Below are 18,659 nucleotides of genomic sequence, written 5' to 3' on the forward strand. Positions count from 1 at the left end.
CAGTGACCGGGTGAAAAGGACACCAGACATCTGGCATGGTTATGTTTCACTTTAAGTGTTCACTGTAACATGTAACCAAATACTAAAAACAAACATTTTGAGTCAGCTCTATATCAGGTAGTTTGTGATGTATGATAAACGTTTGTGCAAAACTTTTGTAAAACTAAAAAAAATCCTTAAAGTATCAGGTAGAATAAGTTGTAATGGATCAGTCTAGTCTTACCTTGAGCCCCTTTACAAGCAGCATTAACAGAGAGAGAGAGAGAGAAAACATTAGAAGTGTCAATTGAGCAGTTCCCTCAAGTGCTCCAAAAACAAAGAAGCACAACACAGGGACATTGAGAACACAAAACAAAATACAACAAAAATGTATTCATGTTCACTTGACAGCATGTGTCAAACCACGGAATGACATAGAGCTAGTCAAGCAAGAAACCAGCTCTGTCTAAAGTTAGCTCAGTCAATAGGATCATTTCCTTACACTTAAAAGAATAGTGCACCTAAAATTCTTACTCATACCATTTGGTTCCAAACAACTATGACTTACTTTCTTCCTTATAATACAAAATGTGTAAGCTCCAAAATGACAAAAAGTCGCCATTAAAAAGTGTAATAAAAGTGGTACATATAATTTGTGTGCTATATTCCAAATCTTTTAAAGCTGTACAATAGCTCTTTGTGAGGAACAGACCAAAATTTAAGTTGTTCACCAAGCTCTCCTTGACATGTTCATGTAAGTTCCTAAGAGAAGTAGCCCCTTATTTCAATAGAAATTATATTAAAGTACATTTTAATTTACCATAAATGCTTTTCAGTATATTCAACAAAACACACAACCATATTTCAAAGACAATAAAAGTAATTATGACATAAGTGGGTCAAAAACACTCCTAAGTTCACACTCCTAAATGTATTTAAACATCGGTTTGCACTCAAGTATATTCTTTGAAAGTATTATTTCCGTAATAAGTTCTCTTTTGAAAAGTATGCCAAAGTGTACTTCTTTTTCATAAGGGACAAAATCTGATTCATAAACAAATAGTTTTTTGTTTGTTTGTTTGTTAGTTTTTGAGAAAGAAAGAGTCTGAATGATTTGTTCACTAATTAGACTGATCCTTGAATAAGAGCTGAAGATTATCAATGAATAACAAATTAAATTTTGATCTGTCCATCATACAAATATATAGTATGGCTTTATAAACCTTGCAATGTAGTGCATGAATCATGTTTCATGACACTTTTTTTGAAGATTGAAAAGCTTCAGTCCACATTTATTGTCATTGCATTAAAAAGAGTGACAAACTATCCATCCATCCATCCATCCATCCATCCATCCATCCATTTTCCAAACCATTTGTTCTATGTAGGGTGGTGGGGATACTAGAGTCTAAGTGATCAACTACATTATTTTAAATTTCTCCTTGTCTTACATGGAAGAAAGTAATGTTTGAAACAGCATGAGGGTAAATGATGCTAGAATTGTCATTTTTGGGTGAACTAATCCTTTAATCGTCTTGAGAGAGAATGCAGGGAGCAAAGCATGAGCAAATATCCCAGCAGCCAAAGAGGCAGCATTACTCTTTAAATAATTAGCAGTGGAGAGCAGTGATAAAGTCGCTTCAAAGCAATGACAAAATATCTGCCAGCAAAGCACTTAACGTAATACTGTGCCATCTACTCTAATTTAAGACTAAAATTACGTGCTTTTAAAGCAATCCGAATGTAAAATAAGAGCAAAAACTGAGCGACATGCGGTTTTATGATTCAGTTCAGGTAAAGGTAAGTGGGTTTATGGATATGATGGCTGTTGCCATGCGGCTTAGCAAACATCCAAAGAGCATGAGAGGAGGAGGCACATGAAACTGGTTATTTTCTGAACATATTACACGTTTTATTGATCTTCTTACCTGACTACGCCCTGCCTTCACATGGTGAGAGAGAGGAGTGGAGTTCAGAGACAGACAGAGGAGTGAGGAAAATTGGAAAAGACAGACATGAGGGTAGCATGTCACTCAAAGCCGAAGAGTTCCATGAATTTACACTCAATAATTGTAATACTTAAAAGAGCCTCTAGTGGACCCTGGTCACCATGGTCTATATCATAATTTTAGCAGTGACACAACTATTCTCAATCAATCAATCAATCAGTCTATGTATCTATCTGTTGCATCCCAATATAAATGCTTATTTGAAACCTACTACGTCAATTAACTCTCATCAGAGTATTAGTAGACTGTCTGCTTAATATCTGCTAACACTTTATTTTGATGATTACCCAACAGACATTCTACTGACTATAAGCAACTTTGCAACTATATGTCATCGTATCCCTACACTAACAGTCTACTAATACTCTAATGAGAGTTAGTTGACATGTAGTTGCAAAGTTACTTATAGTTAGTAGAGTGTCTAAAGTGTACCATCGAAATAAAGTGTAACTAATTCCTTAAGCTATTAAAGAAAGACAAAGTGATGAAAAAAGTGAAATCCGTGCTCCATCCAAAGTTGTTCGTCCTTACTGTTTGAACTTACTGTAACATTATATTACAGAATTGTCTTGCAGTGTCATTCCTAACCTACCTTTCGTCTACCGATGGTTCCTTCTGTTGGAAGTGGGGCTTGACCCCCGTCATGGGTCGCATGTTTGTGGATAAGGCCTTGATTACATATATAATCTCATTCTCCCGAGTTACATCACTGTCATACCCTACAGAAAGAGAGACAACTTACTTTTAAATCTTGACATATGGCATTTACATGAACATTTTTTCATATGATGGATGGCTTCCCTCTTTAAATCTAGATGGCAGTGAATGGCAGTGATGAATGATCTTTTTTACCTCCATCATCTTCACTCTCAATGTCTGACTCTTCGCTGTCACACTGTCTGGCCTCTCGGCAGCCCTCGGTCTCATGGCTCCAGATCATCAGACAGGTGTCAGAGCCACCGACGGTTGCCAGCAAAGAGTCATCATGTGACCAGCGCACATTAGTCACATGGGTACTGTGGGCCAAGTACCGTTTAAACTTGGCATATTTTCCCTATTCAGATCATGAAAAAATAAGTTATAAAAATCCAAAAAAGTTAACTTACCTATAATAAGTTACATTTTGCCTTATGTTTTGAGAAAGTATATTGATTAAGAACATGGTTTTATAATAAATATTGTTTTTACTTTGTATGAATCTTTTTGTCTTTGAGAACAAAAAAATTTGGATAAAAAAAAAGATACAATAAATAACATTACAATTTGATTTGAGCCATAATAGCACAGGTGGTGCACTTTAACTGTTTTTGCCCCTACAATGAAAGTCAGTAGAGTTCAAAACAACACTGAACCTCAATGACTTTCAATGTATAGTCAAAAAACAAATAAATTTTTTTTGTGTGTTCCACAGATTTAAAAATATATACAGCAGTCATTTGAAGTGGATCGAAAAAGTTCATCAAAGTTGTCCTAAGAACTAAGTTGTCCTAAGAAGAAGGTTTTAGGAACTTTAACTTTGATGAAAGGTTTTGTTCCACTTCAAATGTTGACTACTATATATACTATATATATAAAGAAAAGAAAGTCAAAGTTCTGGAAAAACATGAGAGTAAATGAGAAAATTTTAATTGTTGAGTGAACTATCCCCTTAGTATGAGTGATAGTAATAATCAATAAATAAAAAACATCTTAACCTTGACTGGATATTTGAAGAGCTTGACATATCCAAGGTCATCCCCAGTCGCTAACAACTTCTTGTCATTGCTAAGACATGCGGACGTAACTTCAGTAACTTCACTGACCACAGGCCAAATTCCCTCACAAGAACTTCCAAGCACACACGTCCATGTGCTCCAGTCGATCTTGTCCACCTGAGGAAGAAAAAGGCAGCATGGAATCTTCTGATTAATCTCAAAACGGCCAGTAAAAAGTTAAACATTTTCATGAAAAAATTTAATTGCTTGTGTCTTTGCCATGTCTTTCCCTAATTAGAACAATATTTTTTAACCAATATATAGAGTTTATGCTTTAAAGCTGAAGAATTGAGCAACACTTTTAATGAAAATGAATTGGCAGCACTCATTTGGATATTAAAATCCAACTCAGTCCAACAGAGACTGGCCAAAATGCTTACAGAAGCTGTGCACTTAGCTGAAGGCAGGTGATCAGAAACATTGAAGGGCTTCCAGCTCTTACTAAATCTTAAGTTATTAAGGTAAGCGTTCACTGTCTGTCCCAACGTACCATGGCCTTAAGCACGGCCTAATTCCCTGCCTCCAAATTTAGAGTCAAGCTAATGAAAAGTGGGCCATGTTCTTGCCCTAAAGAGTGCCCTTCCCCTCGCAGGGTGACACACAGTGAGATGTTCAAGATCCATACCTCTGTGGCAGGAATGGTTTGCTTCTTCCCACGAGGGGCCTCAAAAAATAGCTGCTCCTTCACCGATGTGTTGACCTGCAAAAGCTTCCCTAATACAAGACAACAGAAGAGAGATGCTGCGATGTAACAAAGTTAAGCAATGACAATCTCAAAAAATATGAATTCAGTATGAACAACCTGCAGTTTGTGATTATATGTAGAGTTACTATAGACCTTTTGCGGCAGAGAAACAAGTGTACAGCCATCTTTAGAATTCTGTTTTTGCGGTAGCTCTGTATATTTCTATGGCATTGCTGACGCTGGTAAAATGGATGTACTTATTGTAGAGTTAACGAAAGTTATCACGAGCATTGTAATGTTTGAAGTGGATGTCATAACAAAAGTCAGTAGATCGGGAAGATTTTAAAATGAGCGGTTCATTTATAAAGCTGTAAGATGTTACCTTCATGCTGTGGAAATACAAACCGGAAGACATGGTGAGGCTACATAAGGTCTTTATGAATCTATGTGCTTGTTTACATGAACTTCATATTAAGCCTTATTAGTAGGGAAGCAGTTTCACTCCTGAAGGGGGTGACCTGACAGGTTATCATGTGGCTACACTGTCAGTAGACTTCAGCTGTGGCATTATTTCCACTACAGTAAACAACTGTGCCCTTAATTAGATTTTTCTGAAGTCGGTGTACTTTACCAAGGAGACAACGGTGTCAATGAAGAACTTGGGATGAAAAAATAAATCAAAGAACAATCAAGCTAAATATCCTTTGTAAGCAGAATATTTTACTGTGTGTCATTTCCAATTAAGTTGTAATATTGTCAAATTATGCAAAAAGTGTGAAAATGTTATTAAATGTGAAGTATTTTGGGTACATAAAATGCTAGATGTAACATTAGCCTTATTAAGACAAAGTAGTCAGCCAGTTTGTTCCAAAAATTTTAGAAAATGTAATTTCACAGAATGTTGTCACACACAATTCATCTTTTGAAATATGGTGGAAATTACATTATAGTGGGAGTTTTCAGAGCTTTCACACACACAAAAAAAGGACAGATTTTCCCATGATATATACATGTATCAATTCTGGTATATATATAAATTTTCTATACATAAAAAAAAAATAAATGTAGAGTGTAGTTAAGGTTTAGTACGGAAGAGGATTAGGGCCAAGCAATAATAAAAAAATAAAACCATCTCAAGATTAAAGTTGTTAAATTTCGAGAAAAAAGTCGAGATAAAATGTTGAGAATAAAGTCGTTAAATTACGAATTTGTTCTCATGATTTAACTACTTTTTTTCTTGTAATTTAATGACTTTATTCTCAACATTTTATCTTGACTTTTTTCTTGAAATTTAACAACATTTTTCTCATAATTTAAAGAATTTGTTCTCGTAATTTAACAATTTTTTTCTCGTAATTTAATTACTTTATTCTCAAAATTTTATCTCGACTTTTTTCTTAAAATTTAACTTGTTTTTTCTCGTAATTTAATGAGTTTATTCTCAACATTTTATTTCAACTTTTTACTCGAAATTGAACAAGTTTTTTCTCGAAATTTAACAACTTTAATCTCGTGATGGTTTTATTTTTTTATTATTGCTTGGCCCTAATCCTCTTCCGTAGTTTAGAGTGTAGAGTGTAGTTAAGGTTTTATTTTCAGAAGGCCAAAATCCTCATATATTTTATTTGATTTCATAACCAATGACTTATAGAGACGGAGCGTTTTTAGGCCACACCCACACCGAGGGGAAAACAATCCAACCCTCTCCATTGACTTTGTATTGCGTGAAGCTGCCTCCTTTCTTGCTTCTAACAAAAGAGAAACAATGCCTAAAAGCTGCTGTGTGACAGGGTGTACAGCAAATAAGCTAAAAAACCCAGAGCTAAGTTATTATAAGCTACCGAACCGTAAAAGCCAGCCTTTAAGGAGACAAAAGTGGATAAAGGCAATAAGACGTGAAGCATCAGCAGGAAGAATGGGTAAATTGTGGGATCCTGACACAGCCTCATTATGCCTATGTGTGCAGTGAACATTTTGTCAATGGTTAATCAAATATCCAAATGTCAGTTTTATATATTATATTTTCTGTCGCCGATTACGTTCCCCTCCAGTGGGCGTAGTAATGTGACACGTTACGCTCTATCTCAATTGCCTGCACCCACTTTTGTGTCCTTAAATGCTTTTTTTTTTTTTTTTTTGGGTCGGCAGCTTATAAAAACTTAGTTCTGGGTTTTTTTAGCTTGTTTGCTGTACACCCTGTCACATTTAGAAATTTCTCTGTTTTTTGTTATAAGTCAGAAATGACAAGAAGGCAGCTTCATGCAATACAATGTATATGGAGAGGTTTGGATTAACCCCCTAACCCTTTCTGACATGGTTTTCCATCTTGCCTACACTCAAATCTACCAGGACACAGATCAAAAAGAACTCCAATGTCTTTATTTCCACTAGTCGCCACATTGCATAACTACTTAAAGTTAACCTCAGCTAGTCTTTCATCACCAGACACATTGCCTCTGTTTCTATCGCTCATTGCCTGAAATCCCCTACTCTTAGTGACGATGAATGACTTCTGGTCACTTTGTTGCTGTCAAAACTCTGTCAGTGTGAAGGTCCCTTGACTCATCCTCTCTTTGAAATACAGCCGCTGTGCCTTTTATCTCTCTCACCTCTCTTGTCCCAGTCCAGATGGGTGATGTAGTTCATGGATCCTTTGCACACACCAACCCTCTTGCTGTTCATCACATTGTAAATATCCACAAAGCTATCACCTGATGCCACAGCCAAATACTTGCCTGTTACTGTAATAAAAAATCAGATTTGAGCTCTTATCGTGACCCAGATCTCACGTTCTCATTAATATGTTAACACATTCCTGCAAATATTCATTAATTACATTAGCGTATGTGAAGGTACATAAATAGTTCATACTCTCTGTATCAGTCTTGTGTACTGAAATGAGTGTGTTAACTAACCAGGAGAGAAGCGGATTTCTGATATGATGTCTTTGCGGTGATGAAATGACACTAGGTCTTCTAGAGTGTCTGCGTTGACGATGAGGAAGCAGCCATCATTGAGGCCCACAGCCAGAGCTTTCCCATCTGGGGAGAAGCAGCAACAACGCCCACCTGCACAAAGTTATAAAGGTTAAATTCCATGTCACGTCAAGCATTTTGATGTTAAAAATCTATCATGACAGCTGAAAAGACTGGTTCTCTTTATAGCTGCTTATGAATCAATGTCGAAAAAGTAAGCAAAAGTATTCTGCATGCTACTATGTTTACATTTATATTCCCTTTGCTGACATCTAATGTTCACTTAATGTTAGTCTTAAAAACATTTGAATACACCGTTAAATGTAATCTTCAGAAAAATTCAAAATGTATAATTTTTCATATTGTACATTAGAATGTTGTGATGGCTAAATTCGTGTGTAGCATTAAAATGATTGATTTTAGTTAATGTTTAATTTTTTTTACTATCTAAACTATTTGACAAATTATTATAGAATTTTAATATCAACCATAAGATAAAAATATAATAACGGCCATAACATTAAATTAAAGGGAAAATTCTGTCATCATTTACTCACCCTGATGTGGTTTCAAATCTGTATGACTTTCTTTCTTCCGAGGAGCATATGATAAGTTAATTTGAGAATTTTTTTCCCCATCCATGCAATGGAAGACAATGGTAACCAAAATTTTTTTATCAACATTCTTTACAACATCAAAACATCACGCGAGTGAGTAAATAATGTGAACAATCCTTTTAACCCTTAAACCACCGAGGACTTCGTTCACTACTCTCCCTCTCATTCATTTTTTTAAGTTAGACATCAACCTTCTTAGTATTCATCAATCTATTTATTAAAAACAAAATAACAAGAAAAAAATAAAATTATAAAATAATTCCTGTTTTTACGGAAGAGGATAAGGGCTAAGCAATAATAAAAAAATAAAACCATCTCGAGATTAAAGTTGTTAAATTTCAAGAAAAAAGTCTAAATAAAATGTTGAGAATAAACTCATTAAATTACGAGAAAAAACTCGTTAAATTTTGAGAAAAAAAGTCGAGATAAAATGTTGAGAATAAAGTCATTAAATTATGAGAACAAATTCGTTAAATTTCAAGAAAAAATTCGTTAGATTATGAGAACAAATTCATTAAATTATGAGAACAAATTCGTAATTTAATGAATTTGTTCTTGTATTTTAACAAATTTTTTCTCGTAATTTAATGACTTTATTCTCAACATTTTATCTCAACTTTTTTCTTGAAATTTAAGTATTTTTTTCTCAAAATTTAACAACTTTAATCTCAAGATGGTTTTATTTTTTTATTATTGCTTGGCCCTAATTCTCTTCCGTATGTTTTCTAATTAATTTTTTGTAAAAAGTGTATAGGGTCACTAACGACCTGAGGTATGTAATAGTGCAAGTAAAAAAAAAATTCTGTGCAACATTAATTGAATTTCTGATGACTCAACAAGTGCTGCTCACCATTATTCCTCAAGGTGGCAATGTATGATACACAACAATGACATGATATTTCACTCATAACTACCGCAGGCATAAAACAAAAGAATACATAAGTATATGCCTGAGCTTGTGAATATGAGCTAGATGCTGAATGTACTGGGCAAATGAGTTATGATGATGACAGTGATGATGGTAAAATCATCTGCTCAAATTGAAAGTTGCTTTATATGCTTTTTTTTTTTATTTCTTTGTAATTGTTATTAAAATATCAGGTGAGATACTGTTGCAGCAGTTAGAGAACCATCCGTGTTAGATATAGATCCGGGTAGCTAAAGACCAAAAAATGTAATAATGATTGGCGAAACATTAAAACACTACATAAAAATACTAATAATCTTTAATCCCTAATGAAAATACCAGCCAAGCTTGTAGCCACTGGTTTTCACATGCCACATGACTGATTGCAACAAGTGAAGTACAAATAGCAGTCTGTTTTTCACAAAAAGTTAAATGGTCTACATTTATTAAACTTTATTTCAAAAGAACATTATGAACATTCAGTTTTTTTTTTCTGCAGAAAATATCTGGAACAATATGAGGATACATAAAGGTGATTTGTTAGGTGAATCTCTTGAACCCATTACACAATCCTCTGATCATTGTCAAGTAAGTTATCATTATTCATTAAAGTAAATATGCAAAGACCCAGTGTACTCTAAGGATGACCATCATAATATAATTTAATTAGGATTGATGAAGAGTTGATAGCTCATCTTAAGGATTTGGCCTATCAAGCTTTATTTGATTAAATCACTGGTCTATATGGTATTCCATGGATGAGTTGTACAAAATGTATTGCAACCATTCCCTTTAGAGATTCTGCCCTCAGGCAATCAATATGCTCTAAGGCTAATTTGCATGCTGAGTGTTCTTCACTTAAGTTATATTTTTCAATGCAAATTGAGTTTCTGAAGCATAACGAGGTCAAGCATGTAAAGGCCAAGCTTGGAATACAAATCACAAGGCGAGTTCATAGATAAGGAGCTATTTATAATCAGACAGAGGGGCTGTTTGTAGACGGTAATGCATTTGTGCTTAGAATGTATGTCAGTGAACAACAAGCTTAACTATATTTGGCCATAGTTATTTCTCCTTGTTACATCATAGTAGTTGCCCTAAGCATGGCTTATATTGCTGTAAGGGTTACTTTTTTGTAATTTACTTTTTTCACATTTGTGAACACAAAACCAGTCATAAGTCGCACGGGTATATTTGTAGCAATAGCCAACGATATATATAGTATTGGTCAATATTATCGATTTTTCTTTTATGCCAAAAATCATTAGGTTTATAAATAAAGATCATGTTCCATGAAGATATTTTGTAAATTTCCTACCATAAATATATAAAAAATGTATTTTTGTGGGTGGATATGCATTGCTAAGGACTCCATTTGAACAACTTTTAAGGCGATTTTCTCAGTATTTTGATTTTTTTGCACCCTCAGATTCCATTGTATCTCAGCCAAATATTGTCCTGTCCTAACCATCAATGGAAAGTTTATTCATTCAGCTTTCAGATAATGTATAAATCTCAATTTAAAAAAATTGACCCTTATGACTGGTTTGGTGGTCCAGGGTCACATTTATTGCACTGAAAGTTCTTCTGTCCCCGTGCAGAGGTGTTATGTGCGCTGTGTGAAAATGATGGATATTGTAGTTCTAGACTAAACATGCATTTACTCATCTCACTTGCACGAAAACGTTCAGTATTCCTTAGAATGAATAAAAACAGTGAAATGCAATCCCAGAATTTTAGTAGCGCAAAAGTAATGTAACGTGTTACTTTTCATAAAAAGTAACTAACACAATTAATTGCTTTTTTTAGGGAGTAACGCAATATTGTAATGCACTTTCCCCAACACTGATTGCAAGTAACTAATACCAAAACTAACCCTAAATCTATAGTAAGTACATTCTGTTAATTCATATTTTTAACTCATATTACTCAGTACTTACATGTGTAATTACACTGCAACAAGGACACATTCAAATAAAATGTAACTCAACGTTTTATTATGTTCTCTATGAACACATGAAACAGTGGAATTTTTAAATCTAGTGTAACGAGTAAGCCTTTGCTTACCTTTCTTGAGTTTGCGTACGGCGAGCATGCAGTGGCTGGGGGAGAGGTCCCATATGCGCAGGGTCTTATCGTCGCTGACAGTGGCACACAGTGGCAGATGTGGGTGAGTGGCAAGACCCCAGACCTCGCCCTCCATGTGACCCTAAGTACAGCCCCACCACCCACACAAAGACACACACACACACACACACACACTATTTAATATATACTAACAAACATACCTGCCATTCTTTTTAGCACAAACACGCCTCCATACTGTGAAAGTTATTCTCATTATAGAAAAGTTAGCAAATTCCATCACACTTTTACTGCATGAGAAATTTTATTTAAAATAGATGTTCAACTACATTTTTCTAGTGAACACGGCAGAAGTAATTCATCAAGTGATGAAGAAGATCATTATAACTGGGCATAAATCCAGACATATAGTGTTAAAGAGCTGATTCAGGAGTCTGGAACACAGTGATGGAGTGATGCTGTACAGTCCCTGTATGGCAGGCTATGTTCAGACTGCAGGCAAATCAGATTTTTTCTAAAATATAAGATATTTTCAGGCAGACTGTCCATACTATTAATTGCAAGTGATCAAATAAGATTTGTGTGTCCAGACATAACCAACCTATCTGCATGGGTTGCTTTGGCGAGGCTTTCATAACAGATGCAGGAAAAATGGATGTGCATCATACTGCTCTCCAAATAAATACCCTGTCGAGTTGCAGTGCAGAACTTTTCCCATCGCACAGGAAAATGAGGAAATCTTTGGACATACCATTTGAACACTGTATGAACACTTCCAGCATTTCCGTCACCAGTTTTGTTATGTTAAAAGTGAAGAAAAAGACAGTTTGGAATCTGACTGGATTGGAATTACATTTCAAACCATCTCCATATGTGGTTTGAATCAGATTTTAAAAAAAATACAATTTTGTGTGTTTTTTGCCGTCCAGACTTTCAAAAATTCATCTGGATAAAATATCCTCCACAACCTTTTTTGGTTATCTCTGTGGCTATACCTTTTTTTTTAATTTATTTTATTTTATTTAACCTTATTTTACTTTATTTTTTTTTATTTTACTTTAATTTATTTTATTTGTATATTGATTGCAAAAAAAATAAAAAATCCACTCAAATAAATAATGCTGTCAGTGTGCACAATTTCCCCACAGTGTATTCTGCTATAAACTGGAATTGATGCACCCATGAGATTCATAAAATGTTTTCCCAAAAAGCACTTTAGAGCACAATAAATAAGAATTTAATCAAGCTCAAATGTTTTCTAGCAGCGAGTAGAGCCTAGAAAAAGCTTTGACTAAGGCATATTTACTTACTAAATGCAACATGCATTTTTTTAATTCACCTTAATAATCACTGACATAATGCAATGCAATGGAAGGTATGTACCAACTGATATGTAACATTAATAGGTAAACAAGTACATCAATAACATGCACATACCTTTAATTAATGATTGTGCCTGACTCTAAAACACAAGTCGCACAAGCCAAACAAATACACATTTAAACAGCTGTTCCCTGCCATGCTGAAAACTAAACCATGACTGTCTGAGTACACACTAAAAATGTTGGGTTGTATCAACCCAAATTTGGGTCAAATATAAAACAAACCCAACCACTGGGTTCAAAATTTAATTTAAGCATTTTTTTAGAGTGCAGAAATATTGGGAAACTACTATTTTTGCCTGGTCTGCAGCTACTGCCATTTACCATTTATTACAACAACAGCCCCGGGACCATTCTATTTGTTTCTAAAATGAAACTGGAGCAATTTAGCTCCAGTGATGCTGACAAAACCCTTGTGCAGAACACAACATTACAAAGTGGTTCAGTGGTGAGGGCAGGTGCAGAAACAGACATCTGACTGACTCATTCATTCTCAGGGTCATTTACAGGTGCGGCTGTAAGAAAAAAAAAGTGTAAAAAGTAGATCTGAATTTCCAGAAGGAAAAAACAGTGCTTGCAAGTTTGCAACAGGCCTATCACAGACCTATCGTAGTTCAATATGCAAATATTACAATGATTACAATGATCACTCTCATCTAGATTTTGAATGGTAACATATTCTAACAATGTAAGTCAAAGGGAGATTAACTTAATTTAAAATTAATTTTAAAAATTTAAGTGTACTAAATTGTAACTTCATTATTAAAAATATTTAATTACAAATATATTTAAATACACAACATGCAAGTTTCAATTTTAGAACAGCTCTCTTAGTGTGTGTGCGTGTGTGTGTGTGTTCTTGTATACATGGTTAATGAGGACACAATTGTGTATAATGACATGGGTATTACAATGTAAACATGAGTTGCGTCCCAAATGACGCACTACACACTATGCACTTAAACACTGTGTACTTATGCATTATGTACTCACCCATGTTGTGTATGAATTTTATACGTTTTTTTTGTCATTCATCATCGGAGTCTGATCCCCCCCCCCCCTCCCCCTCCACAATGTAATTAAAACCAGTTGAATGCATAAAGTGTCCAACATTCCATTCTTTTTTCCCGTTAATTTAGTGCATCATCCGGATATTTAAAGCACACTTTTTTTTTTTTAATTTTCTGATGTGAACGCACTAGTGGTACAAGGTCTTGTACCACTCCGATAAACACTCAAATTTTAAAAATTAAAAGAAAATGAATTTCTGGTTAAAATGACCTGAGGGGAGGATGAAGTAGGTTCATATCCAAAGATGCATGTAAGTTTATGTAACATGACAAGCAGCTCCAGGGTCAGACTTGTAAAGCCCTGTTTAATGAATCAACAAGGCCAACTGAACATCTGAATTCTTCATTCAACCATTGTCTTATTTCTCACCGAGTTATTGTTATTATTTTTTTTAATCAAAATGGTCATGTTTTGTGGCTTGTAAAACTCATCAGCTTATTCAGCTTATCAACTTATTCAGACACCTGAATTTGTGCCTTACCTGAACCAGGAGAGTGATGGGCCCATTTTTGTCCACCTCCAGAATCTCTCCGTTCTTTGTTCCTACAAGAATATGCCCATGACCCAAAGATATGGCACGAATGGAGGGGTTGTCCTCTAAAAGCAAACCTGCAGGAAGGGACATGTTATAAATAAACACGCATCCATGACCTTGGCTTCCTACTTATTAAACACACTGAATGTTCTTGGAGGATGCATGGAGGTGTTTGACCTGATTAGCTTTAATTGCCAAGTTATTTAAACTGTTAAAGCTATACACCGCAAGAATTTTAGCAATTTTGTTTTGTTGTCCAGTAAAAAACATCTAAAGATTTTTAAATGCATAACTGTAAAATAATAACTAAAATAATTTACTGTGTAAAATAAATAATTAAAATATTTAAAAGAATTAAAAATTAAAATATTTAAGTTGTTTATAATTGTAATAAATTGTAATAACACATTAATAACTAACATTTATTTTATTTGTGCACAATACTTATAAATACTTAGAGTTAGGGGGATGTTTACATTTTTAATTACATTTAACTACATTCATTCATTCATTTATTTATTTATTTATTTATTTATCCAGCCACAGTTTTTCATTAACTTTATTTTTGCAACCCCTTTGACAAAGTATTCTTTTCTTTTTTTAAGCATAAACCTGATTCATGCAAGAAAGATAAGCATAGAAAATCTATATAAACTAGAAATACTCCCTGAAAAGTGTTATTAAAGAAATAGTTCACCCAAAAATGAAACTTTTGTCATCATTTACTTCCACTGTCTTACATGGTATGGAAAAAATACAATGGCTGACATTCAATACAATTCAATACAACAATACAATTACTGACATTCTTCAAAATATCTTCTTTTGTGTTCAGCAGAAGAAAGAAATTCATTTAGGTTTGGAACAACTTGAGGTTTGTAAATTTTTGGGTAAACTATCCCTTTAAATCTTATCATCTCACGACATTCTATTCTTTAAGTAAATGTATCTTGTGTTTCGATCATATTTTTTATTGGAAATCAGGACAAAAATTGCTCAGTTTACGAGGCATCATGTCTATAATATCTAAATTGTCATTCAAAAAATGCAAGTGACGTCCTCACCTTTGGAGCCTGGGGCCAGTACCGCTCGTTTTATGGCATATGTCTTGAGGCATCTTTCAAACGTGTCGTCCCACAAAGCCACTATTCCATCTTTTCCACCAGTCACAAAACCCTTTGCAAAATATATATTTGCATTTCAGTTCTAAGCATATTTAAAGAGAAAGGGACTCTGTTTGAAGCTAAATCTGATACCTTCTCCAGTGCGTGCATGCTGAAAACAGGCCCATCATGAGCTTTGACAGTTTTCACCAAGAACATATCTCTCCAGATGCAGATGTCTCCAGTGCAGGTTCCCGAGAACACCATTTCTTCGGTCCAGCCATACACCGCGCACATCATAGTCTCGGTTTTTCCCATGCTGCCCTTCTTCCCAATCAGTCCGCCACCTGAGAACATCAAAGGTTTGTGAGGTGACCTCCGATCTGCAGTGTACAGTGATTCACATATTTCACAAAAGGTTTATAGTCTTACCTGCTCTATGCCAAAACTTCATGTGTTTCACTCCAGCAGTGATCAGTTTGTCTGGCATGTAGGGGTTGATTTTAATGACAAAGATTTTGTCCTTACTTCCCCTTTAAATCAAAAAGAGAGGCATTTAATTTGTTAAAATGTATTTGGGATTCTTTTGCTTACGTGTTTAAAGGTTCACAGTAGGCACTGTAGGGCTGTAATTGACCTGTCTGCTGTGCTGTCTCCACTGTCTGAGTGCCAGGGGACAGTGGGTGTCTGCGGTTTTGCATTAGGCCTGATGCGAAGCGGGCAGAGCACTGAGCAGTGACTGCACTGTCAGGCTCTATTTACTTCCACCCGCACAAGCATCCTCGCTACCAGAGAAAGCCCCAGGGAAGAGTCGCTGGAGCCTTGCACTACCTCTGAACTCAAGAGCATCCAGCCAGGGGAATACAAACGCTTCAGACTGTAAGAGGAGGTACAGTATATGCTCTTTGAGACCATTCTATATTATAGCAATAAACCATGATAGGATGTACATTATAGTGTTTTACCACGGTAAAGAGTTGTAGTTGCTTGTAACTGTAGCAACAGATATTCTACACTAGATTTTGAGAAATTTTAAAGGATTAGTTCACTTGATCATTTACTCACCCCCATGTCATCCAAGATGTTTATGTCTTTCTTTCTTCAGTCCAAAAGAAATTAAGGTTTCTGAGGAAAACATTCCAGGATTTTTCTCCAAATAGTAGACTTTGCCAGGATACAACGGGTTGAAGGTCCAAATTGCAGTTTCAGTGCAGCTTCAAAGGGCTCTACATGATCACGGATGAGGAATAAGAGTCTTATCTAGTGAAACGATCAGTCATTTTCTACAAAAAATAAAAATTATATGCTTTTTAACCACAAATGCTCATCTTGCACTGCTCTGTGATATGCCACGCATTACGTAATCACGTTAGAAAGGTCACGCGTGACGTAGGTGGGAGTACCATGGTAGTACCATGGTCTCCTCCAACTTCAAAATTATCCAACATCATTGTTTTAGCCTTTTTTTTGTAAAGGTCATTTGACTTAGTCTTTGCACATTCGCTTTGTAGACACTGGATCAGTACTTCCACCTACGTCAAGCATGACCTTTCCAACATGATTACTTAATGCGTGGCACATCGCAGATTAGTGCAAGATGAGCATTTTTGGTTAAAAAGTATATACATTTTTATTGTTTTTAGAAAATGACAGATCGTTTCGCTAGATGAGACCCTTATTCCTCGTCTGGGATCGTGTAGACCCTTTGAAGCTGCATTGAAAACGCAATTTGGACCTTCAGCCTGTTGATCCCCAGTGAAGTCTACTATATGGAGAAAAATCCTTGAATGTTTTCCTTTAAAAAACTTAATTTCTTTTTGACTGAAGAAAGAAAGACATCTTGGATGACATGGGGGTGAGTAAATTATAATTCTAAATTTTAATTCTGAAGTGAACTAATCCTTTAAGTCATAGCCAACACAGTACTAGAATGTTATGGCTGTTTGCCAGGGATTTCCTGTTTAATATTTATAGGGAAATCTCAAACCCAAGTTTGAGCAATAATAATGATTGCTTTGGCATCACTAAGCCCCAAGTAAATGTATATTAATAATTAAATGTTGTTATAAATAACACTATCATATAATATCAAATGCGTAATAAGAGGCACTTTAACAACACTAATTAAATTATAATACAAATGATAATATTGCTTTGACCATGGTTTATCCACTCAAATTGTAGAGTTTTAAGGTTTTTTAATATGCTCTTGCAAGTGACGCTCTTTCTGAAATATTAAGCTTTATATTTTCATGTACAAAGACACATTTATATTGTGAAAAAATACAATATTATATTACAAATGTGATAAATATCATCTGGAAAGTATTTACTTTCTATTCAGTTGACTTTGTATCCATTTTTAACCCACCTGAACATAAAAACTGATGGCTGCCAGTTAATAAACTAATTAACATAAAATAATTTGTGATTGATCTCATGATTTCTTACAAATCCTTATAAATTTAAGACATTTTACATTTAAAAAAATATCCTTATCAGACTTCACACAACTTTAATTAACAACTAACACAGTACATTCTGACAGAAGGCTGAAACAATCCCTTGGTTTCCATAAATTAATCACGAAACGTATCATGAAGATCACTCTTCAGGGAGAGAAAATGAGAAAGGAGGTTTTGCGAATCTGTCCTGGGGTAATGATCATGCTGAGATAAAGAGTGTATGATAAACAGGCTAAAGTCATGAAGAAGTGCTTCGATGCTAATCTGCTGAAATGGACTGATACAAACATATTTTTAGAGGATGTATAACAGAAGAATAAAGGCTATCTGTAAAAATAAATATTTAAAAGAATTTAACTGCTTGGTGAAGAAAACTTGGTGAAGATTTCTCTTTATTCCCCAAGAAATAGTTTGATGAATGCAATTCACTTTTCGTGTGTTCCTTTTGAAACAAGAGGTTGGGACTGAAAATATCAAATTACTGGTCTCTTTTTTCAAATATAAGGGTTTGGTTTATGGCACACTGGGGGAGGAACATGATTCTAGACATTTTATCGGACAAAAATTTGTGTATGACATCAGATGAGATGAGTCATAAATATTTTTTGTCCATTAGACACTTTGATTTCCAAATGCCTATATCTGCCAAAATTGTATACAAGCTTTTAGGAGTACACTAGTATATAATTTGCCCCAAGCTAGCAAACATGCACTACTAGCCACAAAACTTCAACTTTAAGGAAGTAAAGCAGGTTTTATTCACACACCGGATGGTGGAGATCTTTTCTCCTTTCCTCCATTCCCAAAGGACGATGGTATGATTGTCATCCAGACCCACTGAAGCCAGCCTCTTCCCATCCGCTGCAGAGACAGACATCATACCCCTCTGATTACACTCAACATCAGCCAAATAACAGCATGCATATCATGCATTATACCCTCTCCACCCTGCTAACAATGAAACAAGACATCTCAAGTAATACAATCTGACAGCTAACAAAGACATCACTCCAGTGGATATTTCAGTTGGATGGAATCAAATGAGAATAATCATTTATGTTTAGGCCTTTGACATTGACAGATACTTGGAGG

At 34.9% G+C, this 18,659-nt stretch overlaps 1 protein-coding gene across 5 annotated transcripts in view; it reads right to left on the bottom strand.

Annotated features, from left to right (window-relative positions):
• The window catches only part of eml5 (EMAP like 5), a 92,807-nt gene that overhangs the window by 15,908 nt on the left and 58,240 nt on the right, over window positions 1-18,659 (bottom strand). For 2 of the 5 annotated variants that reach the window (XM_067367089.1, XM_067367087.1), the window contains exons 16-28: window positions 18,335-18,428; window positions 15,535-15,635; window positions 15,256-15,449; window positions 15,064-15,175; window positions 13,946-14,073; window positions 10,994-11,135; window positions 7,343-7,495; window positions 7,037-7,168; window positions 4,368-4,456; window positions 3,683-3,859; window positions 2,841-3,042; window positions 2,581-2,707; window positions 1,908-1,922 (exon numbers count right to left, since the gene is read on the bottom strand). In XM_067367089.1, coding sequence (XP_067223190.1) covers window positions 1,908-1,922; window positions 2,581-2,707; window positions 2,841-3,042; window positions 3,683-3,859; window positions 4,368-4,456; window positions 7,037-7,168; window positions 7,343-7,495; window positions 10,994-11,135; window positions 13,946-14,073; window positions 15,064-15,175; window positions 15,256-15,449; window positions 15,535-15,635; window positions 18,335-18,428 — 1,666 coding nt within the window. Of the gene's footprint in view, window positions 1-223; window positions 233-1,907; window positions 1,923-2,580; window positions 2,708-2,840; window positions 3,043-3,682; window positions 3,860-4,367; window positions 4,457-7,036; window positions 7,169-7,342; window positions 7,496-10,993; window positions 11,136-13,945; window positions 14,074-15,063; window positions 15,176-15,255; window positions 15,450-15,534; window positions 15,636-18,334; window positions 18,429-18,659 lie in introns of all 5 variants that reach the window. The other 3 variants (XM_067367090.1, XM_067367086.1, XM_067367088.1) reach the window with 2 other exon arrangements.

Source organism: Chanodichthys erythropterus, chromosome 18 (assembly GCF_024489055.1).
Source record: "Chanodichthys erythropterus isolate Z2021 chromosome 18, ASM2448905v1, whole genome shotgun sequence".
Lineage (NCBI taxonomy): Eukaryota > Metazoa > Chordata > Actinopteri > Cypriniformes > Xenocyprididae > Chanodichthys > Chanodichthys erythropterus.